The sequence below is a fragment of the Suillus subaureus genome (genome assembly GCF_016647635.1).
Source record: "Suillus subaureus strain MN1 chromosome Unknown BJ212scaffold_18, whole genome shotgun sequence".
Classification (NCBI taxonomy): domain Eukaryota; kingdom Fungi; phylum Basidiomycota; class Agaricomycetes; order Boletales; family Suillaceae; genus Suillus; species Suillus subaureus.
The window spans coordinates 479,352-493,960 of record NW_024538574.1 but is presented as its reverse complement, the minus strand read 5'-3'; the positions used below and the strand labels follow the sequence as shown (position 1 = coordinate 493,960).

At 47.8% G+C, this 14,609-nt stretch overlaps 7 protein-coding genes across 7 annotated transcripts; 3 read left to right on the top strand and 4 right to left on the bottom strand.

The window, feature by feature from the left end:
* Window positions 1-493: 493 nt before the first annotated feature.
* BJ212DRAFT_1481437 (WD40-repeat-containing domain protein) lies at window positions 494-1,603 on the bottom strand (the record flags this gene model as incomplete). Its single annotated transcript, XM_041340253.1, has 4 exons — window positions 494-666; window positions 719-911; window positions 1,000-1,150; window positions 1,197-1,603. 4 exons carry the CDS (start codon window positions 1,601-1,603, stop codon window positions 494-496), a joined length of 924 nt encoding a protein of 307 aa, XP_041192605.1.
* Window positions 1,604-2,696: 1,093 nt separating this feature from the next.
* BJ212DRAFT_234467 (uncharacterized protein) lies at window positions 2,697-4,273 on the top strand. The gene has a single exon (XM_041342716.1). The coding sequence runs from the start codon at window positions 2,987-2,989 to the stop codon at window positions 3,974-3,976; it is 990 nt and encodes a 329-aa protein (XP_041192604.1). The 5' UTR covers window positions 2,697-2,986; the 3' UTR covers window positions 3,977-4,273.
* A 769-nt stretch (window positions 4,274-5,042) lies between these two features.
* Window positions 5,043-6,058, bottom strand: BJ212DRAFT_1357895 (uncharacterized protein). The gene is made up of 4 exons (XM_041335789.1): window positions 5,810-6,058; window positions 5,667-5,756; window positions 5,467-5,622; window positions 5,043-5,415 (listed from the first exon to the last, which is right to left on the bottom strand). The coding sequence occupies exons 1-4, from the start codon at window positions 5,864-5,866 to the stop codon at window positions 5,251-5,253; spliced, it is 468 nt and encodes a 155-aa protein (XP_041192603.1). The 5' UTR covers window positions 5,867-6,058; the 3' UTR covers window positions 5,043-5,250.
* Window positions 6,059-8,676: 2,618 nt separating this feature from the next.
* Window positions 8,677-10,982, top strand: BJ212DRAFT_234799 (AFG1-like ATPase). Its single transcript, XM_041342717.1, has 9 exons — window positions 8,677-8,954; window positions 9,001-9,304; window positions 9,354-9,745; window positions 9,796-9,905; window positions 9,961-10,289; window positions 10,341-10,385; window positions 10,437-10,547; window positions 10,599-10,857; window positions 10,915-10,982. Exons 1-8 carry the CDS (start codon window positions 8,878-8,880, stop codon window positions 10,728-10,730), a joined length of 1,500 nt encoding a protein of 499 aa, XP_041192602.1. The 5' UTR covers window positions 8,677-8,877; the 3' UTR covers window positions 10,731-10,857; window positions 10,915-10,982.
* Window positions 10,983-11,370: 388 nt separating this feature from the next.
* Window positions 11,371-12,099, top strand: BJ212DRAFT_1447294 (uncharacterized protein; the record flags this gene model as incomplete). Its single annotated transcript, XM_041338378.1, has 3 exons — window positions 11,371-11,545; window positions 11,597-11,931; window positions 11,992-12,099. 3 exons carry the CDS (start codon window positions 11,371-11,373, stop codon window positions 12,097-12,099), a joined length of 618 nt encoding a protein of 205 aa, XP_041192601.1.
* BJ212DRAFT_1357877 (DUF1960-domain-containing protein) lies at window positions 11,990-12,945 on the bottom strand. Its single transcript, XM_041335788.1, is given in 5 exon segments — window positions 11,990-12,422; window positions 12,474-12,504; window positions 12,597-12,599; window positions 12,619-12,639; window positions 12,697-12,945. The coding sequence occupies 5 exon segments, from the start codon at window positions 12,778-12,780 to the stop codon at window positions 12,190-12,192; spliced, it is 372 nt and encodes a 123-aa protein (XP_041192600.1). The 5' UTR covers window positions 12,781-12,945; the 3' UTR covers window positions 11,990-12,189.
* Window positions 12,946-13,733: 788 nt separating this feature from the next.
* BJ212DRAFT_1230974 (uncharacterized protein) lies at window positions 13,734-14,459 on the bottom strand (the record flags this gene model as incomplete). Its single annotated transcript, XM_041329496.1, has 1 exon — window positions 13,734-14,459. A coding segment is annotated over one exon (726 nt), but the record flags the coding sequence as incomplete, so codon positions are not given.
* Between the last annotated feature and the right edge of the window lie 150 nt (window positions 14,460-14,609).

Genomic DNA, 14,609 nt, shown 5'->3' with positions numbered 1-14,609 from the left:
GTCCGAACAGGAGTCACTGCGTTCGTGCCAAGAGTTTACGGAGGGTAGCGAAGGAAAGTACGTCCCTGTGGGTATATCGTGGAGAAATCCCTTGATGAGTGGGTGACGGTAGGTGATCATATTGGGCGTGTTGCATCAGACTGCAAAAACGTCATTTGATGAAGCAGTGTAGATGACTAGGGATCAGCGTACATTGAGTAAATTAGTGAGGTATGGACTTTCATCTGCAATAATTGATGTTAGTGCATGAGGGGTTGGCCCGGGGTAGTTGGGCATAGATGCATACAATGAGCTTTTCTTATCGTCCAGGCCGGACCCTAGACAGGATGTGTCGCATATGTATACCTTGGACTCAAGCCAGGTGGTATACGCCAGTTAGTGTGAGTTGGGTGAGAGGATACTAGCAAAGTGGGGATGCTGAACGTCAAATGAGGCAAGGAGCTGGTGAGACTCGAAGGCCTAGAGCTTGATGGCGGGGTCGTAGGAAGCACTATTAAGCACTATCATATGGAAGTGCTAGACCATGGATGATGTTGGTGTGCCCTTTGAAGGGAGCTCTGACAGTCTGCAGTGTCGATGCGTCGAACTCATACATCGTCTTGAGCTCGTCATCCTTGAAGTTAAACACGCCTAAGATTACCGATTTGTCTTTGATTGTCCAAAACACTGGCGCATAGGTGATTACGCTCCCTCGAGCATCATGTGCCCCCGTACTAACAACTTCTGCGTCGCAATATCCCATACTCAAGCCACTGTGTTGTAATCGACATGACTGCAAGCTTCGTCGAGTCATGCGAGAATCGAACCACGCCCACCTGGTCAATAGGACTAGTTTCGAATACGGATCTTCCAGTTTCCAGGTTCATGATATCCGCACTGTAAATTTTCGTGTCCCGTTCCTCAGCAACATGCTGTCCAGGAGATATCGATGCAGGTGATAGTACTGTAATATCTGAGTGGGCTCTGATTTCAAATGATATTCTCTTGCCTTATTCTCACGATCCTGTATTTGTCATTATCCCGCAAGGGACCCATTCTGACACATGTCTCGACTTCGATGTCCCACACCTCAAGGGACTGTGCAGCAGCTGACTTGATTGCCAGCTTCTTCGAGTCTTGCGATAATCGAATTGCGCCCACGGAATGAGTGCTGTACGGTGAAGGGTTTGAGAACAGTTTTCAAGCTCTTTATCCACACGGTACCATCCGATGATGCGCTCGCCAGCAGTGTACTGTCCAAGGAAATATCGATGCTGACCGTGCCAATGTGGCCGTCACTGAATGATTTTATGATCCCCGTCTCAACCTCACAGATTCTGAGCTCCCCACGGTGGAAACCGAAAGTCCCTTCTGCGGTGACAACCCATCGACCATCCCTTGATACCCCCACCACACATACTTCCTGCTCACGGACATCTTGCGCCTCATTCATCTCCTTCCGCGCCTGCAGGTCCCATTGCCGAGCCGTCTTATCATCTGATCCACTGATCAACTGCTTGCCGTCCGGAAAGTAGCAAATGGATGAAACGTGGTTCATCTTAGTGTGTTTCAATTTTCCACCCGGAAACAAGGGTGTGACTGGTTTATGACCCTCCAAGGTCATGACTGGTGTCAGAATCGATTTTCTTGATGCTGTACCAGGTTGCGTCGAGCCGGAAGCCATGAGTTTAGATGTGTAGAAGGACTGCTGGTGAGTTTTCCTTGTGAAGTTGACAGTGATTTCGAAGATGCCAAACTCGTTCGAGCGCTGCAGCGTTTTCCTGTGAAAGCCACTTGTCGGCTCGTTCGTACTGGAGGGTTCAGATTGGGGGGGTTATATATTATGAAGAAGCTGACTGCAATCATCCAATGATAATGGGAATACCTAATGAACCCTTTCCTCGTGATAGCTGTATGTGGCACATCATAATCATATGAACTTTGTTTACCTCTTCCTAGCCTTCTCAAAGCAGCCATATCTCCACTGTCGTGCCAAATATTCTCGTATTCGAGCACTAGAACCCGCTCAGCGCGTGCGCCGCAGGTGTCTTCTACGTAGAAACAAGAGCTACTCTGATGACATCGTGTGTGGGCGTTCACGCTCACGCTGGAGTGGGGTACCCCCTTGGGAGGAATGCCAGGGTTTACGAGAAGGTTCGCAAGGGTTTAGCCAGGCTTCGTCAGCACATAGAGGCGATCCGGAGGTTTGCGCAGTGCTATAGTCAGGCCAGCTCATCTGTTTATTGGCCAGAGTCCACAACCTCAATGCCAAAAATCCAGCAATATGACGCGAGTATTCTACACCAACAAGTTCTGCAAGGATATCATCGGCGAGCAGGTGCCCATTTAACAGGTGCCCGCATTTCATATGCGATAGCGATTGATTATCGGCAGGTGTCTTGCATTGCGCGGAAATACTTTATTTGAAGGGGTGTTATAGATGAGTCGGGTATTTTAATGAACATTACCTTTCTAGGTCGACGGAGGAATGGTATGCTGGAGCGGTTCATGAAAGAAAGGTTGCGAGCTTCCAAAGGAGACGTATTCAGTCTCGACTCTCGAGGGCGAAGAGGAGCTCCCGCGCTATAGCTAAAGCTAAATCCCTCAAAGTTGGATGACTTCGACAACGTTGGCTTGCCCATGGGTGAAGGATGAAGGCGACGAACTGTCTAACTTTTGAACACAGGTAGATCTGCAAGCTTCTTCGAGTCGTGCGAGAATCGAGCTGCACCTACCCCGTTATCAGTTTCGAATACGAGTTTGCCATTTGTCAGTGTCCAATTCCTACATTCGCACTGTGGAATGACATACCTCACGAAGGCCAAAACTCATTATGCGACCCATTGAAGGAATAATAGTTCTGCGGCGGACCATCGGGTCGTAGCTTGTGGTCCTATACATACTTTGATGCACCTTCGGCCATTTCTGTGGAACTTGTTTCGCTGTTGTTCACAAGGTCTTAAAAAGAGGGCTCCTTCGAACCAGTTCTCCATATCACTCACCCATCATGGAGACTATTCCCCGAGCTTCATTTGACAACCTTCCCACAGAGCTCGTTCTCCTCATCCTACAATATGCAGCAGAACCTACTTTTACCCAACCTGAGCAATATGTGACCAAGAATCCATATTCAACTGCTCGCACACTTTGTCTGGTCTCCCGAGTTGTCAGGCGCGTTGCATTGCCCGAAATGCTGCATACAGTATTACTGAGCTTTCGCAATGTGAGAGCTTTCGTGCATGCTCTACGTATGCAGGCAGAATACGCTCAGACGGATTCTTGTCTCTATCTTGCGTACACCCGTCATATACGCAACATTTGGATCGGACATCCCATATCTGTACCTGAGTCAGACCTTGACCTCTTGGCTCCGGTACTTCTTGGCGCTCCATCGCTTGCAATCGACTTCTCAAGCATGGACCTTGTGAAACGCTGCGTGGAACATACATGGACCCACGTGGACAAGAACATTGACCGCCAATGTTCGCCGCCTCCGTGGCGCACAAAAACATTAACGCTATCGGGGATGGGCATTGCCCCATGGCACATCATTAAGCGTCCCTCGGGATCAGCCTTCCTTGCTTCCGTCGCCCATCTCATCACACTCCCTCACACACAGATAGATTCAAATTTACATATCATTCGTCGAACCACAGGCGTTATTGGACCTCAAGATTACGTTCTCCCTCGGTGGATGAGGCATGCTCCGTGGGCTTTATTTAAGGGGCTTGAAAGCGTCTCTTTAGCTTTCCCGCATATTAACCGCTCGCTCAATCTATATGACTTCATCACCGGAATGAATTTGCGGACGGAACTGTTGACGTTCCCCGCTTCCCTGGTGAAGGGCCGCCGTGTGCCCATGGAGATAAAAGCGTCTGCGAAGACTGGAAACTGGCATATTTCTTTGAACGACGTTCGTCTTGTGGTATCTGACTCTTTGGTGCACTTTAGTGTATTTCATCAAGAGTGGGAGAAAGTTTGGGCATGCGGATTGTAGGCTGAAGGGGGAGCAGTGTTATGATACGATTGACTATTGGATATACCTCGCACCGATTATTGAACTTTTCAAGATTTTAATATTAGTGAGGATTACGAACGTTGACCATAAGTAACTCAACCAAAATCTTGGTTACAGATCCTTGACATGGACAGGTGGGACTCCTATGAGACGTCCGGCATCGCCAGGGGGCAAAAGGTCCGTCTCAATACAAAACCAATTATAATCATAATATTACTCCTTCGCAAGATGGCGACTTGCTACTGAGTCGACTTGTTTGTGCTGTATAGGTTAGGCTGGTTACGAGCCTATAACACTTCAAGGCAATTCATTGTTTCTGATTTGATTGCGGGCTTCTTCGAGTTTCGCGATAATCGATCAAACTGTGGCAACAAAATGGGCACTTTTGAAAGGAGTTCAACGGACCACAGTTTTTCTGGTGTCCACGCTCCATATCCACCCCTGACCTGCCTCCGTTCCTTCCTCGCCAGCCCTCAGGACCCATCGTCGAGCGGTCTTATCGCTGATCTGCTATTCATTTACTCGCCGCCTGGAGAAAAAGCAAATGGAGTCGATATATTTAGTGGCAGATCCGTTATTCCCCATTCAGAAGATTGAGAATGAAAGGTCCATGACCTCCCAAGGTTGTGACCGGTGTCAGGATCGATTTATTTGATGCTGCACCGCATCGAGCTGGAACCCATAACGGTTTATTCGCGAGAGGTTTGCAAGTATGTCTAACTTGGTCGAGCGCTTCAGCACTCTCCCTGCTGATGCCTATCGTCAGTTCATCTGTGTGGAACTCCCGGATGGGATTTTCATCTTACCAAGAGGCTAACAGGGAGGAAGGGCGATTGCCTGAATAATGAGTATACATGAGCGTCTGCCACATCTCTATATATCTGACTGGCAATCATTCCTCGTGACAGGCGTGCTTTTCACTCCACGCCATTCCTGTATAGGAGCTCCGCGATCCAGACTTCATGTAAGCCAACAAGCGCCAGTTTGCTCCCAAGATGCAGTGCCTTTTCATCCATGTCAAAAAAAAAGCTATGTAAAGGCTTTGGCACTCATGCAGAACTAAATCATGCGATGCTGCTTTATATATCCGTCCTGGAGATACAACAATACAGCATGTAATAGAGGGCTGTACTTGCATCTGACAAAAGATGCGAGTTTCATAGTTAGTTTACATGTCGGTCAACTATGGGACAGGTTAATGTGATATAACACACACGACGAATGATGACAATCAAAATGTTCACGAGACTGGTTTAGAAGCAGCCACAGAACCGGCTGCTTCCATGCTGTCCGGTGGTGACCTGCACTACTGTGGAAGGTCGTTGCGAATTTGGATGAGGTGTAGGAGTAGGAGGAACATAGTCTTCATCACGAATCAAATCATCGTCAAATGTGGGAGCACCTGCTGTAGCGTAGCGCTGCAAATAGATTGATGAGACCTGAGGTAGAGACAAATGAATTGAGCATACCAATTTACCCGGAGCAAGAGGAACGTCGACAATAGGCGGTAATGGATGACTTGCACGAGGGGGCCACCAGGTTGATAGGCGATCTAGTCGTGTCTTGAAGGTGGTGGGAGCGGTGGCAGAAGATTGGGTTGTGTGGGGTGTTGATATGGGTCGAGCCTGAAAGGGTGTAAGTTGAGAACGAGATCATAACCGACACTTACGTTCTCGTAGGGATCCATATCCGAATGCGCCTGACTCGTGGCTTGCGCAGTGTGAGGGGGGCTGTGAGGTAGGGGTAAGGTAGCAGGGAACTGTAAGGGGACTGTCAAGTCGACTGTGAGTGTATCAGGAAGAGGAAACATACATCCAGAGGATCACGAGGCTGATCAGTCCGAACAGGAGTCATGCGAGAGGGAAGCATTTTGCGGAGGTAACGAAGGAAAGCATGTTCCTGTGGGTATATGGTGGGGAAATCTCTTTGTGGGCGGGGGACGATAGGTATTTGTATTGGGTTACGGTGCACGGCACGACGTGTTGCGTTGGACTATGAGGAATTAATGGGGCGGTGTAGACGAGTAGAGATTACGTACATTGAGAAGTCGTGGATTTGTAGCTGCACTTATCTGTAACACAATGTTAGTCTATGAATAGATATATATATATGGGTGAATACATACATTAGGCTGGGGTTTTTGTGTCGACTGGATAGTGGCAAGGATGTGGGGTGGAATGTGACATATGTAGATCTTGGTGTCGGAAAGAATGGAGGTGTATGCCAGTTGGTGCGAGTTAGGTGAGAAGACGAGGTGGTCAGGAATATGAACATCGAACGAGGCTAGGAGCTGGCGGGACTCAAAGGCCCAGAGCTTGATGGTAAACAGGCAAGCACTAGCAAGAATGGCACCATCAAATGAAAGTGCTAGATCATCGATGCCGCGAGTGTGCCCTTCGAAGGGAGCTCCGACTGTCTGCAGTGTGGACGCATCGAACTCATAGATTGTCTTGGGCTCGTCGTAGTCGCGCTGACGGTCGGTCGTGAGGATATCGTATTCGTCATACTTGAAGTTATGTGCGGCCACTATTGTTTTGTCTTTGGTTGTCCAAAACACTGACGCATGTGTGGTGACCCCGCTAGCAAGTTTCCCCACACTGATGTCCAATTTCTGCGTTTTAATATCCCACACCTGGAGGCACTTCGCCACGCTTGAATTGACTGCGAGTTTCTTCGAGTCTTGCGAGAATCGAACAGCACCCACTCCCCCAGCACCTATCTCGAATACGAGTTCGCCAGTATCCAAGTTCCATACCCGCACTGTATCATTCCATACCCTGGCACTCGCCAGAAAGGTGCTGTCCGCGGAAATATCAATGCAGTTGATCTCCCCTGAGTGACCTTTAAATGTTCTCACGATCCTCGTCTCAACCTCCCAGACTTTGAGCTCCCCAGCGCGATCATTGTGATCTCCACCTGCAGTGACAATCCATCTTCCATCCCTTGATACCCCCACAGCCCAAACTTCCTGCTCACAAATATACCGCGCCCCTTCCATCTCCTTTCCCGCCTGAAGGTCCCACCGCCGAACGGTCTTATCCACAGATCCGCTGATCATTTGCTTACCGTCCGGAAAGTAGGATATGCATATATTATGGTAGGCACTCCCTGGAGATTTGCTACTAGATTCATGGCCATCCAAAGTCATGACCGGTTTCAGAATCGACTTATTGGATGCTGCGCCGGGCTGTGTCGAACTGGAAGCCATAACGGTTTATTCGCTTGGGAGGCTGGCAGGTGTCTCAGTTATGTCGATGGGTCCGAAAGACCACCAGTGAGTTCTCGTGTATTGTTGTGAAGTTGGTGGTTATGTTGAGGTTGCCCAACTTGTTCCCTATTGAAGCTAATGGTCAGTTCTGTGCTGGAGGTTCAGATGGGGTCATTCAAGAGGCTGGCTCCAATTGCCTGATAAATGATGCTACCTCTTTAAGAAGCTCTGTCCTGTGCATAGTACAGCATGTACTTTTTTTACCCCTTCCCTCTCAATCCTGTTTCTCACTTTCCAGCTCACAATCATTCCCATGTTCTAGCGTCCCAGCTTAGCCAACCCGGATTAACTGTTATAGACCATCGAACGCCAACTCGAGCGTCACATGCGTCTTCTCCCCTCACCTGAGTCTTACCGGTATCCCACTATTAGCCGGATACATTTTCCCTGCATGCTTGAGGTTCATGGGGTGGCTAACACCTGCCCAAGTGCTGATCTATCCGCTACACCTGGATCTCGAAGCGACGATGATATTATTAGCAACGCAGCAGGTATTCAACAGGTGCGCACATCATATCCGAGGTCTATTGATTTCTATGATAGCACGAGAAGACTATTGAAAGAATATCATCGAGAGGCGTTTTAATGAAAATGACCGTACTATGCCGCTGGAGGAACGGATACTCGAGTGCTCCCCAAAAGAAAAGTTGCGAGTTTCCAAAGGACATGTATTCAATCTCGAGGGCAAAAAAGGTCCATGTTACCGTCGAAGCAAGAGAAGAGCATGTGATATTAGCTCAATCAAGAATACTTGCATTCCCCCAGTCTTTCTCCAGAGTCAAGTGAAACTTCAGGTATGTAACGTGAACCCTTGAACTGTCGTGAAATGCGGCTCATAGAGTTGACATTCGGTGCTCCTGAACTTTATTCTTCCCCTCTTTGCACTTTGTATCTTTCACGATCGTGGATCCTGTGTCGTATGTCGGGGCGCTGTCCTCGGTCGTAGGAGTATGATCAGCTGTAAGCATATCCTACTCTTGTGTTGAGAGCTGAAACTTTGTATAAGATACTTGTATTATGCAGGTATAAAGGCACCGACATAAGATGGAACCAGTGAACTCGCATGCTCACAAACTTTTGCAGGCGGTTTGAGGACGCCGTGGGTAGAGAGCCCAATGTCAGATTGAATGCTGCAGGCCAGCAATATTTGTACACCTGCAACAACTTCTTGTAGGCAACCAATGAGAGTCTGATTGTCAACGGAACCATTGCAAGGATATCAGAGAAGCTTTCTGGAATTTCAAATAATACCCTTGTCCAGTCTCCTCCGCACTAACATGGACATCATGTAGCTGTATATCTTCACTTCGATGTTACTACTAGTACTCCTACTCCTACTAGTATACTCTGCATACATAGGCTAGAAGAGAGTAGATGAGTGTGGAACCGGTTATTTAAGCGCCGAGTAATGCCGAAAGCAATTGGGGGGCAGTGGCTCCCCGCAAGCTCCCCGTTCTGTCATTCCGCACCCCGTCGGCCGTTATCGTGCGGCGTCCAATTCTCTCCTGCGCAGTGAACCGTGTCTACTTTCCGACCACTTCCTCGCACTGCACACTACTCCTTCTACTTCATTTTTTGATTTTTTTTTGCGGACGGAGCGTCGTAAATATGAATGCAGCGCGGTCTACTGCGCTTAACCAGCGGAACCGACTCTATTGCAGGCAGCTCCTTTGAGGACGGCAGCACAAAGTAGGCGGGTGTTGACTACTTCAATACCAGTTGCCTCACCTTCCAGTTCTTTGCCGTCTTCCGGTCATGGACATGGACACGGGAAAGCGTTCAATTCTTCGCTTGCCGTAGAAAGCACAATTGCACGCAGCGATCCTGCCGAATTCGCTACAATTCATCAGTTCGAGACCTCACAAATGTTCCCGAAACCGATCTCCCCGATAAAGCAACATGAAAAACTCGTGCAGTCTGGGGTACTTCGAAGTGACGATCATCAGGTTCGTATCGTTGGCAAACTTCAGCGTTTCTGGGAGCAGGTACTCCAGTACGACCCTCCACCTATACCCGAAGCAAAGACAAGTGATTCATTGGTGATTTTCTTTCATTCTCACTGAGGACCGCTGACCCATTCACTGTTAGATATCTCGTCTGTTTTCTCGTGCACCTCCAGTACTGGAAACTGCGCCTGCCTCGGCGCCAAAAGGTCTTTACCTGTATGGTGACGTTGGCACAGGCAAGACGATGCTTATGGACCTCTTTTACCAAACACTGCCCCCTTCCATCACACGCAAGCGTCGTGTGCACTTCCACGCTTTCATGATCGATGCACATAAACGCATACACGCTGCTAAAATGACTATAGGACATTCTGGTGGCGACCCCATCGCTCCTGTTGCACGGGACCTAGCGAAGGAGGCATATGTACTATGCTTTGACGAGTTCCAGGTTACGGATATTGCGGACGCAATGATTCTAAGGCGTTTATTGGAGGGTTTGATGAATTATGGTGTAGTCTGTGTAATCACATCCAAGTGCGCGTCCCGCTTTGAATGGTGGTATTTTAGGACTGACTGTCACACAGTCGACACCCAGACGATCTTTACAAGAATGGAATTCAGCGCTCAAGCTTTATACCCGCCATAGAACTTCTCAAGTCGCGTTTTGAAGTGACAGACTTGGACTCAGGAACTGGTGTGTATCTAGTCAATATTCTTCCAGCGTATGATCTCACAATTATCATGTACAGATTACAGACGGATACCACGCGTCCTCTCACACGTTTACTATTACCCGTTAACACCGGAGAATAAAGCCGAGATAGACAAAATCTTTAATTCATTGACATGTCCAACTCCTGCTGCTGCACTTCAAGATCCTGTTATTGAGAACCGCCCAATAACGACGTGGGGCCGTACACTTCGCGTTCCGCTTTCCACCTCAAAGATTGCGCGATTCTCATTCGAGGAAATCTGCGGCCGTCCGTTGAGTGCCACCGATTATTTGGAGGTGACGAAGCAGTTTAGTACTCTGTTTATCACAGACGTACCGAAAATGGGGATGGACCAGAAGGATATGGTATGTTTCTCCCATTCGTAGATTTTTTCGGCATTCACCATCATTCTCCAGGCAAGGCGATTTATCACATTCATAGACGCATGCTACGAATCGAAGGCAAGTTCGCGTGTTTCGCGCCCATAATCAATAATCTAATGACTGGTGCAGACAAGGATTTTTGTATCGTCAGAAGTACCCATATACCAGATCTTTTCGAATGAGTCGGCGGGTTCAGGGAAGGGCATCTCAGATCACATGCGGAGTGTGATGGATGATCTGGTGCGTTTCTTTCTTCAATTCCTCTTTCACGACATCTCAATTTTTGTGAAGGGCCTGTCCCCAGAAGCTGTGGGCTCGAGCTCGATGTTCTCAGGCGATGAGGAGATATTTGCGTTTGCGCGGGCTTGCTCGCGGCTGGTGCAGATGGGCAGCAGAGAATGGGCAGAGACAGCTTCTCAGTAACAAGGACAAGGACATACCTATGGGCTCCCTGGTACATAAGTATTATATATATATTGCTGATCTTTCCTCTATATGCAAACTCATTCTAATGTCTTCATCTGCAAATCCACATGTTTACATCGTCACTGTAAGCATTTCTTATGACGTGACCGCGATATGCTGACCCATTTACGATTATTTGCAGACTTCTTTGACACCGATATATATCTATACAAGTTAAGTTCGCAGACCAGGGTTTTCCACATTATCTTCCTCGGCAGTTGGTAACTTACGTCTTGTTATTGTTCAATCTCGTACGAATCACCTTATCTCTCCCATGTGACGTACTATGACTCGGTGGGTGCTCTCGCTTCTGATGGGAAATGTGTTGATCAGCAGAAATAAGGTCCCGAACTAGTCACTGATCAACGTATTTCCCGAAGCACTCCTATCCAGTCATCCTGCCTTACACGTCTGCTTACAATTCGCGAGCATGTCGCGAAAATACTTAAAGACCCTTCGCATCGACGCGTACTCCCGAACCTCATGAAGCCCATGATCGGGATTTGTCATGCGCCTACCCTGGGAACATCTTCGACGTGCTACGTATAAAGGCGGGGAGAACGCTCGAAGGTGCTCCATCGAATTCCGCTACAACACCATGTCAAACACCCCTGTTACCGAAATCGTCACGCTCACTAGCAATGATGCGATGAAGACGACTTCCAACTTCCAGGAGGCCGTCAAGCTCCTACGTCAGTCCAATTTTGAAGGCCTCAAACAGATGTATTGGGGCGATCGCGTCCAGGAGCCTGGAATTAGGCAGTGGTTCATCAGTCAGCTATTTCGACTCTAGTGACTCCGTATTGAACTAATCGCGCGCACAGATTGGGATTACCGCCCTCAGAGGTCAGAGTCGACGGCCGCAACAATGGCGCAAATCAAAGAAAAGCTCAACGCTGTTATCGACTCCCCGGTGACGCGCAGGCTCGTCGCTTTCAATCCGTTCCCACCTACCAAATGTTTTGCCGCGCCGTTCACAGAACTCATTATCAGCACTGTAAAGCCTGAAACCAACCTGAATAAATTCAACAAGATCGTTGACAAATCGTTGGAAGTGTGCCATGACTTTAAGGGATGCTACGGAACTGCGTGGGGATACGTCGTCAATGCAGAAGGCCCAAATGAAATAGTGTTGTTGGTAGGATGGGAAAGTCCAGAGGTGAGTACGCGTAATCTACAAAGCGTGAACCGATGCCCATCACATGTCGATAACTCTCAGCATCACGTCGCGTTTATGCAGACGGAACCTGCTAGGGTAACAACGGCTCCTTATGTCGAGGGAGTAGAGACGTCAACCGTCTTCTACGTTCAGGCACAAGATGCATAAGAATGACGAATCAGAAAAGGGCGCGAGCGATTGCTCTAGTGATACATCGTGACCTTATTACGAACATCTACACAATCATGACCATGTTAATTATATGCCTGTCAGCCCCTTTCCCTTGCTGTCGATGGAGAAGCTTCCACGTGCAATATTCGTAGCCGTCATTCCAGAAGTGAAGCCGTTCCCAGCCTGATCTTTCCCCTTCTCCAGGATCTGTGTCATGACATCGACGTCTTTCGTCGTACCAAAGATGGTATCCAGTTGTTGCTTTGACGGCGTACCCAGAATGCCCTGCGCCCCTTGATTGGAGTAAAACACTTTGAAAGCTAGGAAGTGATGTGATTAGATCGCGATCACACGATCGAATCAGTGCTCACAATCAACTACATCAGCTAGAGGGATCGTTCTATGAATCGACGACGTTAGTGATGAATCACCGGGTGGTACTCGTGCACTTTACCTGTCTGTAAAATGTGAATCAGGTTACAGATCATCCGATAGTCAAAAGCCAAGATGCTTACCTCCTGCTTTCCATTTCTTGTACTACGACAACGTGAGATCGGTTGTCTACGAGTTGAGGTTAAGTCAAGATCAGCTTACCTCTGTTGGATTAACAATGACAATAAACTCGTCTGTCGACTGAGTGTCGGGCTTGTACACAACCTTGGTGAGGGACTTTGTCATGATGGATAGAGATCGGGTGTGGTACGTAGTAGTTGGAGGGTATTAGAGTAATCTCTGACAGTGATTCAGTAAAATGCAATGATAATGATGTAGTCGTTGGTTGAAAGGTCAAAGGGATCTTGCAGGTGACCTTTATACCCCACACGCCACTTTGACGTCACTGAATTAACGAGCATTCCCATGTCACACGACCATTGGCGCACCACGCGCCAGCGTCCTTTGAACACAATGAATTGGGTTTAATTTTATTTTCACTAAGCTAATGGACCGCGTGATACCTAGCGTCGTGTGGGCGACGTGCTTTGTTTGAGTCGGACTCAAATATCCTCCACTCCTAGTGGGCGTGTTCGATGTTGACTGTCTGTGACAGTTTGTTGTCACATCTTTCACGTGCCTGTTTTTTCAAGCTCCGTCCTCCTATGGCAGAGTAGGACTTACCTAGCAGATGTTCCAGGCAGGTTTAGGGTTGCTGCCCTCTTTCTAACCTGCCTCGTCGTCTCGCTAGGTAAGTTAGTGGTTAGTATCTATGCTGCCCTCTTTCTAACCTGGACCTCGCATGATTCCAGAAGGTGCACATTCACTGAAGGAATAATGAAAAATCAGCTCCTCAACAACTGAGGAGCCTGGCTGATATTTGAACTACAATTACAACCTGACAAATAAGCTGATCGTGGCAAGCCCAAAAGAAAGAAATCTGAGAGAAAAATGATCTGAGGGGAAAACAAGCACTAAAAGACTATATTTTAAAGAGATGGGATTAAGGGTGGGTTTTAGAAAAACAAGAAAAAGAAATCAATCAAGCTAAATAGCACACTACGTACAAATACACATTACACATCCCCAAAAGGTGGGTCGTGTACACTCTGACCATGAAATAGTAACACCTGAAGCAGCATTGGATTCTTGCACACATAGCACTCCCAAGTTTCTGAGTGCCACCAACCAATAGTGCAAATATGATCAGGCGACACTCCAGCAGCAGCCAGTGAAGTGGCTCCCCCCGCTCTCATCGAATGTCCTGATATATCGTTACTGAAGAAAGACTTGAGTTTCCGAATAAACCATGAGTGTGTAGGATGATGCCCATCTTTGTGTATCCACAAAAAGGAATGTAGTGGATATTTTTGATCATGTGAGGCCAGATACTGCGTAAAGAGAGGCCAAGGATCAGAACTTGCAGCAGAGTGCTGAATTATAACCCTGTTACCTTCATACTGGGTATCTGCTTTCTCACACTGTAGGAGGAATGTGAAATCGCCATCAGAGACATGAACCGAAGCCCACATGGAAAACTTCGTGAAGTCCTGCAAAGCAATCTCATCTGGAGCCACCAATTCTCCCAGATGTAGGAGACCATAAAACACGCAATGGAGTTGAGTTACCCATAATAAATCATCATGAGTCATAGGCTGTGGCAATCCATTCAACACATGCAACAAGTCATCCCATCTGAGAGGTTCCTTCTGAGACACCAGATGCCCAAGCAAGCAAAGAGCACCTTGCAGTGTCCACTTTACCAGTAGTGAATTTTGTGATTGGCGAACATGAGGAAAATGGGGCTCCAATTGATTGATAATACCAGACAAGTAGGCTTCGACTGAATGAGGCTGAATGTGGTGAGACATGTAGGTGATATAAAAAGACAAAGTGCTGGGTGTTGGATCGACAGGTAGATTGTGTCACTCGCAAAAGGTGAGATAGGAATTTAAATGTGATGAATAAGTCCTGCAAGTTGAGTTATCAAGAGCCATACCCAGAAGAACCGAGCATTCATGGATGAGACACTCAAGAGACCAGGCTTCCCGGAGAGGTTGCCTGGCATTTGGTGA